The sequence below is a fragment of the Chionomys nivalis genome, chromosome 7 (genome assembly GCF_950005125.1).
Source record: "Chionomys nivalis chromosome 7, mChiNiv1.1, whole genome shotgun sequence".
NCBI lineage: Eukaryota > Metazoa > Chordata > Mammalia > Rodentia > Cricetidae > Chionomys > Chionomys nivalis.
The window spans coordinates 13,446,519-13,462,901 of NC_080092.1; the positions used below are offsets into that span (position 1 = coordinate 13,446,519).

The following is a 16,383-nucleotide window of genomic DNA, read 5'->3' on the forward strand; positions in this document are numbered from 1 at the left end:
GCAGTCCTCTGCCTCAGCTGCCTAAGTGCTGGCATTACGGGCATGAGGCACCACACCTGGCTTTCATGAGTACTTCTTATAACCTGTAGCCTGCAGCCAGTACTTTTGAGAAATATCTGCTCACTTGAAAATGCTTTCCTTCTTTGGGTCCAGTCTCTACCTTAAGTCCTGTTCTCCGAGACTTGGTCTCCACACTCCACTCATGACTTGCTCTCCTTTAGTGGGTTAGACTGTACCTTGTTGCTTGTTGCTTATGGGATGCTCAACACAGGAAACAGCATGGCTAGCAGGACTGACAGCCCTGTGTTTGCGCTGGCGTGTGAATTCCTGTGTGGAGCTGTGGATGCCCCGCTGGCTCCAGAGCGGGAGGAGGAGGGGATGGTGGGGAGTGAAGAGATAGTCTTCCTCTCCTGTGGGATCAGCTCTGTAGTTAATTCCTTTCAGCACCCACAAGGGCAGCTTTGAGTGTACTAAGATGGGTGGGGGATGTGTTGAGAAGCCGCATCTCGACGCGGCACCTGCTCTAAAGGTTGCCTCAAGGCTGTATGTCAGCCATTACTCGAGGGTTTCTGTAAGGTGGTGACGACCCACACATATGTGCAGGGCAACTGCTGATGGGGATTCTGGCTGACTGAGACAGAAGCCACTGTGCGTGTACTCCAAGCCTGCTGGTTGCAGGATTGCTCCAGTGGCCTCAGATCTCCGTTCAAAGTGTGGCTGTTCCGGCACTCCACACTTGGGTTGCCCTGGGTCTGGTGGCACACGTCTGCAGTCCCAGCACGTCTGCAGTCCCATCACTCAGCCGAGGCAGCGGGCTCACTATGAGTTCGAGGTCAGTCTGAAATACATAGTAAGTTCCAGGTCAGCCTGGACTACAGAGCAAGAAAGACCCTGCCTAAAAACAAAGACCAAAGAAAATCTGAACTTCGGGTTGAGTCTCCATCACAGGTACAAAAGACAAACCCAGATTCACAGACGCGGCTTTGCAGAGCAGTATCCATAATAAAACCACAGATCCAAACTTAGGGGAACTTGGAAAGTGTGACGGCACGAGTCCCTCACTCTCTGGTAGTCTGGCTAACAGAACACTGTTTTCTCTCTGTGCCCTGTGGCTGCCTGGTGGCGTAGGGAGCCGGGATGGTGCGGCCCTAGGACCCAGCAGATTCCCCATCACAGTCACAGACCATGGAGGACACGAACGTAGAGAGTAGGGCTTGCAACTCTTGGAGATTATAGGTAGCCTCCCCCATGATGTCACTGCTTGGGCTAGTGCGGGCCCCAGGCTGTTATGCACGGGTGGGCACCGTTTGTGGCCCATGGAGTTTCTGTTTCCCGCACCCCTTCCTTCCGTGTTAGCAGTAGAGCAAAGCAAAATTTTGCTATGCTAGCTCATAACTTCTAAAATATAACCTATGAAAATTAAGGAAACTTTTAAAAGCTGCGGGCTCCCTCCAGGGCCATCATTAGAAGCCCCTGGGGTGGCAGAGGGCGGGCGGCTCACTGCTGGAGTGACAGCCAGTCAGGAGGGAGCGCTTTGCCCCCTTCTCCCTGTTTTTAACGAAGGAGCTAATGGATTTCCTATTCCTCACGTGGATGGTGCTGTCACTTTTGAAGGATCATCTGCGCTATATTTAATTACTCCTATCTGAAGTCGTTCTGACTAGCTCGTGCAGCCTGGTTGCCATCTTCTTCCTAGAGTGGCCATCTCAGGGAAGCGTCCCTCTGAGATGCTTCAGGTCTTGCTCCTTATTTAGGGAGTGAGCTTGGCCTATGACACACATAACTAGCTTCAGGTGATATTTTACCGTGTTTCAAACTGTATGATGTCCGCCGCTCTTGTCTAGCCCCTGGCCTGGGACCGGATCACTCCTGAGCCTTTATTTCTCACATGGCTGAGTGCATCTGTGTCCTGGCTCTCCCTAACCCTCTATGGTACCACACCGTAGCGTGACTCCTGTGCTGCTCACCTGGAGCAAGAGATAGCCTTTGGGGTGAACTTTCCCACCTGATAAGCTAGCACCCCACCAATAGGGCCTTCCAAAAGTTTTCTACCTGCTCCCTGCTCCCTAAATCTCCCATCCCATCCCACTGATCCTCTGATCCCCTCCCAGACTGTTGGGCCCACAGCTTGGCTTGGCTTGGCTGTGCTCTGCCCTTGGTTGGCTCCAGCCTTGCACCCAGCCAGATGATGCATGCCTGCCTCTCACCTACCATACGTGTTCATCAAGCTGGTGGTCCGGAGATCCCACCTCCCCTTGTCCCCCACCTCAAGCTGTCTTTCTTCCTGACTGTTTTTAGCATCAAACTCTCTAGCTTTAGCTTCTGCATCTTGAGCCACTCAGTCAGACAGCCTCCCTGTCAGGACCACTGTCCAGTGTAAAGCTGCCTGACCTCCTCATGCTGGCTCCTTGTGTCCCTTCTTTCCAACATTTGTCCAGCTGAGACACAGACAAGGCCTCTGTGTGGGTGTTTGGTGTCTTTCTTTTTTCTTCAATGCCAGTGAACAGAGGAGCCAGCACCGTCCTTTGGTTCTATCTGAGAACAAGTAATGTAGAACCTAGCCAGAGAGTAGGGCCCAGATCGGTCCCTCTGCCTCTGCTTCTCCACTTGCAATCTCTGGTGTCTAGAATCTTCTGCCTTATTGGCTCTGCCTTACATCTGTTTTCTCCTGGCTGTGTCCAGTCTCTGTAGATGCCTAAGCCTCCTGGATAGCATAAGGGAGAGGCCCAGATGAGGCCCTGGTTCTGGTGACCTCAGGTTGAGAATTACATAGTGTCTGCTTCCGTTTCCTCGTACCACTAGTGTTTACACTTAGAGACTTAGTTCTGGGAAGCCTCCCTGTGGGTCCACAGCAGTGTGCTCCTCCTAGCCCAGGCTGAAGGAGCTAGGAAGGCTGCACAGCTGGCTTCAGGAAGCCACGGTGATCACTGTGAACAGCATGTAGGGAAAGCGAGACTGGCACCCCCTGAGTGTCTCCTCAGACACAGCGTGGAGAGGTGGTCAGGTGGCCTGGCCTCTCACCACATCCTTCTTCTCCACCATTCAACAACTAGGCCGTTTCCATATGTTGCTGGGAAGTTTGTGTTGAAATAGCTGTAGTTTCCCCTCCCTCTCGCTTACCCCTCTCTATCTCACTCCCTCTCCTCTCCCAGTTCTTACATTTGTTCTCCCGTCTTATTGTTCCTTCCCCCTCTTTTCTAACCTCCTCTTTTTTGTTTTTGTTTTGTTTTGGTTTTTGGTTTTTTGGTTTTTTTTTTTGGTTTTTCAAGACAAAGTTTCTTTTTGTACCCCGTGGCTGTCCTGGAACTTGCTCTGTAGACCAGGATGATCTCGAGCTCAGAGATCTGCCTGCCTCTGCCTCATGAGTGCTTGGATTAAAGGCGTGCGCCACCCACCACCCAGCTCTACCTGGCTCTTATTCTTGAAATAGGATCTCACTGAGTTGTCCAAACTGTCCTAAACTCACTCTGTAGCAGAGATGACCTTGAATTCCTAATCCTCCTGCCTCCACCTCCAGAGTGCTAGAGTTACAAGTCTGCACCATGATGCTCAGTCTATTGGTGTGGTGCTGGAGATCTTACCCAAGGCTCCCTGCACGCTCCCAATAAACACTCTGCTAGCAGTCCCTCTTAAACCTGAGACGTTCGCTCCTTCCTAGGAATAGTTTCACAGGCATGCCCTGGTGCATCTGATCTCATATGTGATACCCGGTGAGGATGCTTGCTGGGTCCACCCAAACCCTTTGCCCGTACCCCAAGAAACAGCTCTGAACGGAGAGCTTCTCAGAGCTGTTTGGAGAGGTTGTGCAGTGCCTTTCCATATGCACAGATCCCTGGTACAATTGCTTCCATGCTCGACTGTGTTACTGGCAATGAAGGAGGCAGACACTGAAGTGAAGGTTCTAGAACCAGCTGCATGTCACCATCTGAAAGCAGTCCACACAGGGCTGTCACTTAGGGTCCCTCAAAGGCCTGTCCTGACAGCTGCATGGTGAGACACTGGTGAAACTGTGCCCTGTTACCGGAAGCATGAACTAGGAAGAAGCAGCACTGTCCCCAGAGACCCTCACTAGCTGCCCTGTAGAGAGGCCTTGGCTCACAGGCACAGGCCGTGGGAGGGGGCTGTTCAGAATACAATTGTGCCGGGCTGTATGTATTCACAGTTGTAGCTGCCCTTATCCTTTGTCCTGTAGAAGGTGTCATTCCCTCTGTCCACTGCCTAAGAATTTGGTACACTGAGCAAGAGTGGCTAAGTACCCACCCACCCTCACTGGGTCACTTGGCCCCTAGCAATGTGCTGGGTATTTATTTTTTCTGGGGACTCATCTCCTGCCATGCTGAAGCAGCGAACAATGGCCTGCCTTGTGCACACAGTGCAGCTGCTGAGACACCAGAGATCCAGGCAAAGAGGACAAGCAGGTGGGAGGGCAGCAGCCCTTCCCTCCCTGGGTGTCTGTCACAGGCCACTGCCACCAGGGCAGGTCCAGCTTCTGCCAGAAAGACTCTGGTGAGCCACAGCCATTCCATGAACTGGGGCAGGGCAGAGGGTCTGGTTGGAAGACTTGGCTCAGCAATGTCTATCCATGTAGGATAGGAGCATCCCATCCCCACTGAAGACCATGGCGGGGGGCTCACACGCACCCTCCTTCCCATTACAGACAGCTTGTCTTTTGTCACCCTGCCCTGCCCTGTCATGCACCCCACCCCCAGCCCTGTCACCCTGCCTCTTTTGGCACTCGGATGCATTTCTGGGTTCTGCCATTGTGTATCAATCACTTTGATCGGTGTCACTCACTGCAGCGCGTGTTAAAATTCCATTCCTATGTCTGCAGATCGAGTTGGCAATTAGGCAGGCTCTGAGCTCTGGGGAATGTGTCCCCTGAAAGCTCTGAGACTGTGTGTGGCATCTGTCACGGTGCCAGCTCTACTCTGCCCCAGGGCTAGCAAATGGGTCCCAGCAAGGGGTGGGCAGCTTGGTGGGTGTGGGGCAAACTGGTGTTCAACTTGCTTTATGTGGTATGAGGTAGACTTACTCTGTGGCCCTAGATTTGCTCTATGACCTCTGGGCTTCTGAGTTCTTTTGCTTGCCCAGTAGAGGAGGGGATTGGAGCATGTAGTCTTTAAGGTTCTTCCTCAAAATGGTTGCTGCTAGTGACTCTCACAGTGATTATACCAGACACGTCCCTGGTCCACGGATACTACCCCTACCAGCCATAAAATTCCATGGAATATCAGGCACAGCCATGTGAAATGTATTCTGGACTAATGTAAATTATCCCACGGAAAAGCCAGAGGGATTGTTATGCAAGGGGGAAACACCCATGTGTAAAGGGGAGACAGTTGGGGGGGGGGGTAGTCCTCGTCCCATTTTTCAGTGCAGCGGGGCAGGATTAAATCATGCGATGCCCAGAGACACAAGCTCCTTCACTGGGTATGGGCAGCAGCAGAAGCAGCCAGGCCAAGGGTACCCAGAAGCCATCCCATCCCAGAGTTGGTTTGTAGCTGTCCCTCAGCCCTTTGGTGACAATTCACAAATGCGCAGCCTTGGGCTAGTGCCAAGAGCAGAGAAGCTTGGCACCAGAGGCCTCGCTCCACCTGACACATGTGGCCTCCAGCTCAGCAAGTTCCAGCTGCTGTGGCCACAGCCCAGCTTCAGCACTCGCAGAGGCACTGGTCGTGACCGCTTGCCCGTCCCACTGTACTCCCAGAACAGGCAGTGCCTGTCGGAACCAGCCCATGGCTTGTCACTGTGCTAACTGCGCCCTCCTAATCAAGTGGATGGCTTCCAGGGAGGCGGCTGTTGAAATGAACCAATGAAGCCCGTGCCACGCTCAGAGAGGGGCTAGCAGACTCCTCAGGGGGCGCAGTCCTTTGAGGGTGGTGTGTGGGAAGTGCATGGGGGTGGGGCACAGAAACAGGATCCTGATGGTCAGGAATGGATTTTCTATTTTCGAGCTATTGAGTTCTACAGGAATATTGTGAAAATATAGCTGGCTCCCAGATTGCGACCCCCAGTCACACACTACCGTCCCCACATCTAACTAACCGATGCCCACATGACTCATACTTCCTCTTTTTTCCCTAAGTTTTTCTTTGCTTGTCAGGTTTTACTGACCCAGGACCCAGGTAGCATTTAGTCACCACATTCCAGCTGCTCCAGGCTGACACGCTTTGTCACCTTGCCTTTGAAGCCTTACTGCTCAGAGTCAGTGGAGGGAGACCCCTCCGTGGGGCCTGGTTCTTGTCTTCCCCGTGCTAGGCTGATGTGGGTTTGGGAGGGGTAGCACCTCCCTCACCTAGTTTGATGTGCACTTGGAATGGCCACCATAGATGGCCCCGCCCCCATGCCGTGGCAAGATGGCGCTGTGCAGCCTCTCCCTGCAGGGAATCGTGACCTGTGCACTATGAGGAGCTGTTCTGGGAAATCTGCTCTTGGTCCTCTGTGTCTGTTAAGTCAGTTCTTGGTTCTGTCAGTGTGGACGCGTGCATACCTATTTCATACAGTATTAAACTTCATGATAATTAGCTATTTTATCATCTTAATTCTAAAATAACTTGTATGTGCCCTCTAGAAGATCCTCCTGCGGTCCCTCCTACCTGCCCCTCCTCTCTGAGTACATATGTGCTCAGTTACTGCTGTCGCTACGGATGGACAGCACAGCTCTGCCTGGCATCCTGAGACCTTGCAGGGCGAGGGCATCCCTGGCACCATGGAGTCACCACCACTCTTTAGATGGTGAGAGTGATGCCAGCAGTGGGGCCTTCTGTGCCACAGGACTGCCCTCTTTGGGTCTTTGGGAATTCAGGGCTCACCCGTGGGCTGTCATGGCATGTCCTGTGCCAAGTCCCCACTGGAAGAATAGCCAGTGTCCACACAGACACAGTCTGCCCTCTCCGGGGCTCGTCAGTCGCTGTGCTTGGGCTTGCTGGTCCCTGGCTGCCAGCTTTGCCTGATTCATCGACCTGGGCCAGAGTGTGAGCCGCCCTCCCAGAGTGTGTCACGTGTTGTACCTGCGCCTGTGCTGGCAAACATTCCTTGAGAAGGACGTTTAAAGCTGTGATTTTTCACAGAAACCTGTAAACAAAAGGCTTCCCACAAATGCCCGTGGGCAGTGCATGCCCAAGTGTGCAGTTCAGATCTGATGTTTACACTGCATCTCCCACAGGATAGTGGCCATCATCTGAACTGTCACAGGTCTCTCCTGTCCACAAAAGCAGGGAACTTGGGGTTGCAGAGTTCCCTGGTCCTAGGCTCTGGGTCACCCCGCTCAGACATCTGCATCCTGTTTCCTGTGAAGACATGTGGTGGCATTAGCTTTTCTTATGTCTCAGTCTCTTGTGAGGACTTCTTGGTCAGGCTGAACCTGGGGGTGATTGCTCTTGTAATCATTTGACCCTGTTGACCTTCCTCCTTTTTCTCCTCTTGCCCTGCCCCCAATACAGGATGGGAATCTCAGCTGCTGGAAACAGGATTCCTGGGAATCTTTCTGTGCCCTCTCTGGACGCTGTCCTGCCTCCCTAAGCACACCCCCACATCTGGAGTTGTCCTATGGGGCTTCCGCTGGCTGATCTTCAGAATCATGCTTGGAGCGGTAAGTGGAACTGTCATATAGTATATTTGGGAACAGTGTCCTCAGAACAGACCAAGTAACTCTGCTGGCCTGAGCTGGGCTGGGCTGGCTCATCTGGAGCCTGGACCTTCTTGCTGACCTGTAACTGCTCTCCTGGTATTGGTCTCACTCTGCCCACTGAGTCCTCCACTTCACAGGGTGGCCTGCTGTGAATGGTCTGCCCATCAGTTCCACCAGCCACATACACAATTGTTTTCTGTGGGAAGCAACCACAACTTTGAGTCCTTTTCTGGAGGAGACTTGGGATAAGAGTTGTGTCCTCTCTCAGAATGTCTTGGATGCCTCTAAGGTCAGTTCAGAATGATGAAGGTCATGCACCATTGAAATGTGTTGGTGAAGGGGCTGCAGCGTGAGCCTCTTTCTGCCCTAGTGCAGCAGCTTCCAGACACCTCTGTCTGCGTTGGTCTTTTTGTTGGATTCCCCAGCTTGCTTGCTTCTATGTGTCTCTCACATAAACCAGATGTGTCCAAAATTTTTTAGTCCAGTGTGTCAATCATCTGACAGCATGTGTGGTCGACGGTCCTTGCCTGCTCCAGGGCCGCTCTCCCCACGTCTGCTCCTCCCCACCCCATTACACATTTGAAACTTTGAAGTAAGAGTGAGCCATCTGCTTTTGACCTCTGGATTCTACAGAGAATGTGGCTGTCTACTTCCCTACGTTCCACTTCTTACTCTTTGATGAGCTCTTTTTTCTAGCTTTTCCATGTTGCAGCCTTACTGGACAGATCCTCTCTACATGGATCTCTTTGCTTGCTTTTATGTTTTCTGAGGGGACCAAACCAAACATGCAGAGAAGTTGAGGCACGTCGCAAAGAATGGGTCCCTGAGTCATGTGATCACGGTGCTCCCATATGAGGGCAAGAGTCTTTAAGCCAAGACTTCCTTCAGTCTAGAACATTGTGCACTGTTCTCTGAGTGCCCAGACCTTGATTTTCAGGCTTATCTGGTGACCGTATGACTGCTCTGGGCATTACCTATCTCCCTATGCTCATAGTGGCAGCTGTGTCTGCCACTTCCCGACCAGCTGCCGGCCGCAGACTCAGAAGGAGCCTGCCTTCCCACTGCAGTCCAGGGTGCTGTGAGCCCTCTGGACCCCACGCTGTCTCTCTCGGGCTGTGCATCTTGACCAGAGCTGGTACTGTGAGCCCTCTGGAGCCCACGCTGTCTCTCTGGGGCTGTGCATCTTGATCAGAACTGTGCTCTCGTGGCACTGCAGAGCCTCCGTTCTGATCTGACTCCTCCTGCTGTGTGAGACATTGACCAAAGGCCGTTCAGGGGAAGAACTTCATAGTCCATCACTGAGGGAAGTCAGGACAGGAATCCAAACAAGAATTGAAACCGTGGAAGAATGCTCTTTTCTGGCTTGCTCTAAAGTTCATGCTTAGCCAGCTTTCCTATACAGTTCGGGAATCCCTGCCTAGGAATGGCGCTGCCCACTGTGGGTTGCTCTTCTATGTTGTTTAACAATGCCCCACAAACATGTCAGTAGGCAGGCCTGATCTGGGGAATCCCTCAGCTGATGCTCTCTTCTTAAGTGACTAGGCTATATCAAGCTGATTGACAGTTTAAGCTGACTGGGACCCCCTCTGCACTGTGGGTGAAGCAGCCTATGCTTAGATGAGATAAGCTCCCCGGTATAAATACCCCATCTTCTTCACCACCTTCTACAGAGTTCACTATATAGGGCGTGGGCCTCAGTGAGGGAAATGCCATAGGAGGGCCCCTGATGCCTCAGTGGGCATATGTGTGCATGTGGCATGGCGGGCTAAGCCCCTTTCTCCACACTGTAGCCTTGGCCTTGGCCCTGGCCCAGGTGCTTTTGCCCCCAAGGATGTCCTGAGGCTCAGGTGGTGTACACATGGCTGGTGGTGATCAGGGCACCTGACAACTTGTTTCTGGGACTAAAACAATCCAATAGCTTTGTGTTTTTATGTGTGGACATTGAAAGTCACCTGATTAGAGCTGGAGAGATGGCGTAGCAGTTAAGAGCACTGGCTGCTCTTCCAGAGGACCCGGGTTCAATTCCCAGCACCCACATGGCAACTCACAGCTGTCTGTAAGTCCAAGATCTGACACCCTTGCCCAGACATACATGCAGGCAAAACATCAATGCACATTAAATAAAATAAATAAATAATTTTTTAAAAAGGAAAAAAGAAAGTCACCAGGTTTCCAGGCACTCTCCGCATGCTTGTTCTCTGAAGCAGGTCACCTGGCCCACAATCCTCTGTGACTGTAGCTGTGCTCTTTCTCTGCTCTTGTGACCAGGGTTCCTGGAGAGGCTCAGCTGGGACCCACCACATCTACCCATGTCCCCGGCTGTCTCCAGTGGCTGTGAGCTTCCCCATGTTGGGCATATGAAGGACCATAACAGCCCGACAGGAGGATGGGCAGGTGTGAGAGACCCTAGGAAGGCTGTATGGAGTCAGTATTATCAACAGTAACTAACATGAGTGAAATCCTGTGTCTGCCAGGCCACAGTGCTGAACCTGTGTCTGTGCTGCCGTGTGCTGCCTTCTCCAAGGCCAGTGTGCATTTGGGAAGGGGCACTGAACCGCTTTGCTGTCTTCTGTGACAAAGGGCATTTCTCCCTGGCTGGCCAACAGTGCTACAAGCTTAGTCTCCTCTCCTGGCTGGAGTTAGGGAGCCTGAAACTTTTCAGAAGGTTCAAGAAGCTCTATGTGGAAGCCAGCCGTGTTATGAGAGGCAGAATGCAGCCAAGCTTGTGTGAAGCCCAGGTCTGTGGAGAATCTGAGCTATGTGGAGAAGAAGGCTCAGCTCTGTGGACAAGCCCAACTTCATAGAGAAACCCAGCCCTATGGAAAAGATGAACTAGATGGAGAAGCTAAGCTCTAGAGGAAAGCTGAGCTGTGTGGAGAAGCTGGGCTGTGTGGAGAAGCACAGCCCTTAGAGAAGCTGAGTTGTATGGATAAGCTATACGGCTGTTCCATACACCATTCTGGTGCCAAGAGTTGAATGCACCCCCCATGATGCCTGACAGTGCGTGAATCATTAGCACATTCTGAAGCCCTTTTATGGCATTTTGATTGACTGCTAGCACCAGCTGGATAAAAATTACCAGGTGCACTAAAAGGTGTAATTACTTGCTACAGTCTTAGGTTGGATATTATTAATCTTGCTTCTGTGGGAAGCATATCAGGAGAGGTGCTGTGGTTACAGAGCGGTGGTAGCCTCCAGTCCATTGTGGGCTGCCTCAGACCCGAGACCACAAACCAACCCTCAAGACTTCATCATCTGGAGGCATTTTGTATGCCCCCAGATTGGTTTGTCCCTTGGAGCTGAGTCTCAGAGTCCTACAGTCATGATGTGGCGGTGCCTCACGGGAGAGGAAAAGCCGTAGCGTTTGTCGTCTGTGTGAGGCTGAGTCAGGACTAGGACGGCCACATCCTCCAGGGTACATGGCTGACCCAGGCCACCGTCCTCCTTGTAAGATCCATCTGCTATCAGCTCACACAAGGTGGTGTGGATCCATGGTCTCAGAGATCCGCAGCCAGCTTCATGGCCTTGGCTTCTGTGGGCGGCATACCTGGCCAGGGCAAGGGGAAGGTCAAGCAGAGCTGAGACCACGCCAAGCTGAAGGAAAAGAAGTTGGTGGAGGATGTGGAGGGATCTGTTCTGGATGGAGCTCTGAGAGGCCTGGCCTCACTCTGCAGAGCCCTGATCTAATGATGAAGGACATCAGCAAGCCTTCTGTGGGGACAGAATTACTGCCCGCTTCCTCTCAGATGTCATTAGAGACAGAAGAGAACAGCCAACTCAGGTCATCAGACTTGGTGGCAAGTCCCTTTACCCACTGAACCTTCTCAGCAGTTCCACAAGACACTGTATTCTGTACTGTAAAACTGGAAAATGAGATCCTCAAGTCTAGCATTTGCAGTAACATCCAAGCCAGGCTGTAATCCAGGCTCCTTGGGAGGCTGAGGCAGAAGGATCATAAGCACAGGCACCCTGGTCTACAGAGGAAGTGTAAGGCCAGCTGGGCCCCAGTATAAAGTCAAAAGTTAGTGGTAGAGCCCTGCTTCACGTGTGCACAGTGCTGGCCCAGCGCCCAGCACCGCTGTTTAGTCGCTGTTCTGGCGCTATGAAGGGACACCATGACCAAGTCAAAACAGAAATGGGGGACTGGCTTGCCTTTTCAGATGTTACTCCATTATCACCATGGTGGGAAGAATGATGACATACAGGCAGACATGGTGTTGCAGAAGTAGCTGAGAGAGTTCTATATCCTGATTCTTTGAAAGACAATGGGCTTGCCTTGGGCTTTTGAAACCTCAAAGGTCACCCCCCAGTAACACTTCCTCCAACAAGGCCAGACCTCCTGATCCTTTTAGTCCTTTCTGATAGTGCCACTCCCTGGTGACTGAGCATTCAAATATCTGAGTCCATTGGGACCATTCTTATTCAAACCACCATAACTACACACAGAGAAAGTGGGGGGAACAGAGAGACAAAGACACAGAAAGATGTGCATGAGTGTGTGTGTGTGCACACACACACTCTCATGGTTCTTTCACAAAAGGCTCCAGAACAGGTAATCCCTGGCTGTCCTCTTTGGGTGAACCAGGGGAAGAACCATAGGAAGAAGCCATAGGAAAAGGCATACAGGATCCTTCTTGGGTGATGGGGACATCTGGTATCTCAACAGGAGAAGGCGCTGTGCGAATGTGCGTCCTCATCTCCTCAAGCCTTCAACTGTGCAGCAGCTCAAGAGTTATTTCTAGACCTGATGAGGTCAGCCTATGGCTGAGGAAGGAAGGATGACTGAGGGGAGTAGGAGTCCCTCTCCAACCTGTTTGTCCATGCATCCCTCAGAAACCATGCCCTTCAGGGCCTGGGGGTGGAGGGACTCAGCTCAGCCAAGTGCCGCCACCTGTGCTGCTACCAACCATGGCCATGGCCTCCCTCTGTCACCCGGTTCCCTGTAGCACAGCAAGGGAGGAATCTTGTTTCCTCTTTTAGTTTTTGGTGGCATTGAAGTCAAGGTGGTATTAGGGGACAGTCTACTACTAGTGGGTAGACCAGATCAAGGTGACCAGATGCAGGGAGAACACACGTGCCAGAGAGCCACAGCAGTGCCCAGCGCTCTGCCTGGTCCTTTCTTCTCCTCAACCAGGAACCCAGGTCGCAGCTGCTTGTCCCGAGCCCAGTGAGCCGTCCTGCTGTGGGTGTCTGTGGGTGTGGTGGCAGCACTCACTAACTCGGCAGGGGCAGGCCTCAGGAAACAGAATAGGCTCCTCGCAAGAGGGTCTCTGTGAGGAGCAGAACCTAACGGGAAGGTACAGCGCTGTGTGCCCCTTACGCCACACACCAGGAGCCTACTCTAGAGGTTCCCAGGTGTTCGCATGCCTCCAGCCTTGCTGGGTGGGGCTGTGGCCCACGGGGAGTGTCAGTGGTTCTGTGTGGGTGGATGTGAAGCACTGCCCTCCTTTCTCAGCTGCAGGAGTGCAGACAGTCTCACATGGCTCCCTCATCCCAGGAAGGTTCCCCCGCCTCCATCCCACCAGACTGCGATGTTTTCCTTAGCGCATCATTCTCAGCCACGTTGAGGCGGAGGCTCTCCTACTTCAGGAAACTGTAGCGACGTGGGTGTCAAGCCAACACCGAAGGCAATAGATTACCTATAGTGATGCTTTTTTAAACATTCTTTTGCACTTCTTGATCTCATTCTGTTGGGCAGTTCGTGTGTCTGTAATGAGGTTTATATGCTCCTCATTCAGCAGAACTGGCTTTGAGTGCTTGTCAGTGCAGCCCCTCCTCCTCGTCTAAAGCTACTGGGCAGAGCCCGGCATCAGGCAGAGATGGATTTTCCATGCAAACTCTGGAACCAGCTCTGCCCTTGATTATCCTATCCCGGTGAACTGTGCTGAATGACAAGCTAGCGGTCTCCATTGCTGAGATTCTGGGAATCAAGCCAGCGTCTTTGTTGCTGGGAATTCTCAGGCCTGCACATTACCCAAGGGGAGACCACTTGCTTTTCACATTGACCCCTAGAGTGTGGAAAAGCTGAGAACCTGTCTGGTCGTACACCTCCCTCCTCTAGCCTCTGCCTCCCTTTGGAGAAGCATGTGTGGGTGGCAGTCCCTCCTCTGTGAGGTACACACTGCTCTCTTCCTGGAGAGCCTGGCCTGTTGTGAGCTTCACCTGCAGAAGTGCTGCGGGCCCATGAGGGTAGAGACGAGGCAGAGAGCGTGCAATGCTGGTAGACAGCAAGGTAGGAGCTGTCAGGTCAGGGGCAGAGGGTGACCCTTCCCATGACCCTGCCTCTGGGCTGCATCTCTGCAGTGTGCCCTGAGCTGCCACCAGACTTCACACAGTTTCTGTCTGTGCTCTTCTTTTTTTTTTTCAGATTTTTTAAAAAATTTATTAGATTTAAAAAAAAAATACCAATCCAAGTTCTCACTCCCTTCCCTCCTCCCATTCCCCCCCACACACCCTCCCACCCCACCCCCATCCAATCCTCAGAGAGGGTAAGGCACATTGCCTTGTGGAAGGTCCAGGACCCTCCCTACTATATCTAGGCTGAGCAAAATACACATCCAAAGAGAATAGGATCTCCCAAAGCCAGTACATGCAGTAGGGATAAATCCTGGTGCCACCGTCAGTGGCCCCTCAGACTGCCCCAGCCATGCATCTGTCAACCACATTCAGAGGGACTAGTTTGGTCCTATGCTTCTTCCTTCCCAGTCCAGCTGGAGTTGGTGAGCTCCCATCATCAGCTCAGGCAAACTGTTTCAGTGGGTGAACCTGTCATGGTCTTGACCTCTTTGCTCATATTCTCACTCCTCCCACTCTTCAACTGGATTTTGGGAGCTCAGTCCATTGCTCTGTTGTGGGTCTCTACCTTTGCCTCCATCAGTTGCTGGATGAAGGCCCTATGGTGATATAAGATAATCATCAGTCTGACTCAGGGCAAGTCAAGATCAGGTCCCCTCTCCTATATTTCCCAGGGTCCTAGGTGGGGTCATCCTTGTGGATTCCTGAGAATTTCTCTAGAGTCAGGTTTCTGCTAACCCTATAATGGCTCCCTCAATCAAGATATCTCTCTCCTTGTTCTCATCTCTGTCCTTCCTCCATCTCGACTATTCCATTCCCTCAAGTTCTCCTCTCCCCTCCTCTCTCCCCTCCTCTTCTCCTACCCTCCCCTCTCCCCCACCCCCATATCTGTGCTGTTCTTTAACAGCTTGTGCTGCCAGTTTTCTTGATATTTAATTTTAAAATTAGCATATATTTATTGTATAATATAATGGATCTCCTGACATTTCCATACATGCACATAATGTGCTACTTCTGATACTGTTTTCTTTATGTTTGCTTCATATTTCAGAAGTTAGGAATTTACCACCCAGCCAGGCCTGCTGGCATATACTATTAAACCCCAGCGCTTGGGAGGCAGAAGCAGGTGGATCTCTGAGTTTGAGACCAGCCTGATCTATAGATGATTCTGGAACAGCCAGAGCTGCACAGTGAGACCCTGTCTCAAAACAACAACAATAGCAAAGAATTTGGGACTCTAGATTTTTTTTTAGAACAAAACATAAGCTAAACAGGCAATTCTCATTGCATTGAGAACAGCTGCTACAGCTGAATGGGGTGTTTTACATCATTTATCCTGGGAGGAGGCTGAGAGATCAAGGCTAAGTATCTGCAGTGCTGTGAGGATTGGCATTCAGTGTCTCTCATGTTGAGGCTGTGGAAAACAGTGATGAGAACACTACCCATTCGGCTTCAGCTTCCTCATTGTTAGTAGAGGCTGTCTTGACCACCACCATGTGTATGTGCCTTGCCCTCCAGTCCTGTGTGCTTGTCCCTCGCTACAGCGCCTACAGGTGGGGCCCTCGGATGCTCCTCACACACAGGAAATGGCATCATCTGGAGTAAAGACAGAAGCCTGCATAGTCAGTGGCTTCTGGGTCAGAACTGAGCAGCAGCTGACCCAAGACTTCCTGAGAAGGTGTGCGCACGTACACACACACACACACACACACACACACCCGGGTCAGCACGTGTGTTGGAAGTGCTGCTGCGGGTCACCTGGGATGTCACAAGAGCTCTAGGCCTGCAGATTTGACAACTCAGATGAGACAGGCAGATTCCTTGACAAATGCAGCCACCAAAACCAAGACAAAGGAAGCGAAACCTGGAGAGTTTTGTGTCTGTTAAAGACATTGAATTAGAAGTAAGAGAAGAAAAACCATTGCAGAAAGAATCCTTCCCCAGCTGGCTTCCCCGGTGAACCGTCAGACATTTCAGGAGGAAATAGCAGCAGTTCTACGCTGATGCTGTAGAAAACACTAGAGGAGGAGCAGTCCAAGTACCTCATGCAACCAACACAGCAGCGACCCTAGACATAATGAGGACCTGTGGAGACAAAGACCAGAGCCCGGGGCCCTCACGAAGGAGCCCGTAAAGATTGGTCGGTGAAATCGTGAATAAAAAGGCACAGGTTCAATCTTGGGAATGCAAGGCTGGGTAACTTTTAAAAATAAGTTCATGTCATTTGGTACAGTACCAAAATAGAGATAAAAAGCCATTTTATAATCACAACAAGCTTTTAAAAATTAATACACAATTGCAACTGTATATATACAATATATATGCGCATATATATATTATATATATATACACACACAGATACCCAGTCTTTAAAAAGAAAGCTGGATGTGGTGGCAGGAGGATCTCTGAGCTGAGGCCAGCCTGATCTACAGAGTGAGTACCGAGACAACCTAGACACA

The 16,383-nt window shown here is 51.5% G+C and overlaps 1 protein-coding gene across 1 annotated transcript in view; it reads left to right on the plus strand.

Moving 5' to 3' along the window:
• Lmf1 (lipase maturation factor 1) overlaps positions 1-16,383 on the plus strand; it is a 90,201-nt gene that overhangs the window by 37,532 nt on the left and 36,286 nt on the right. Inside the window, exon 4 of the mRNA XM_057775459.1 lies at positions 7,443-7,591. Coding sequence (XP_057631442.1) covers positions 7,443-7,591 — 149 coding nt within the window. The remainder of the gene's footprint in view (positions 1-7,442; positions 7,592-16,383) is intronic.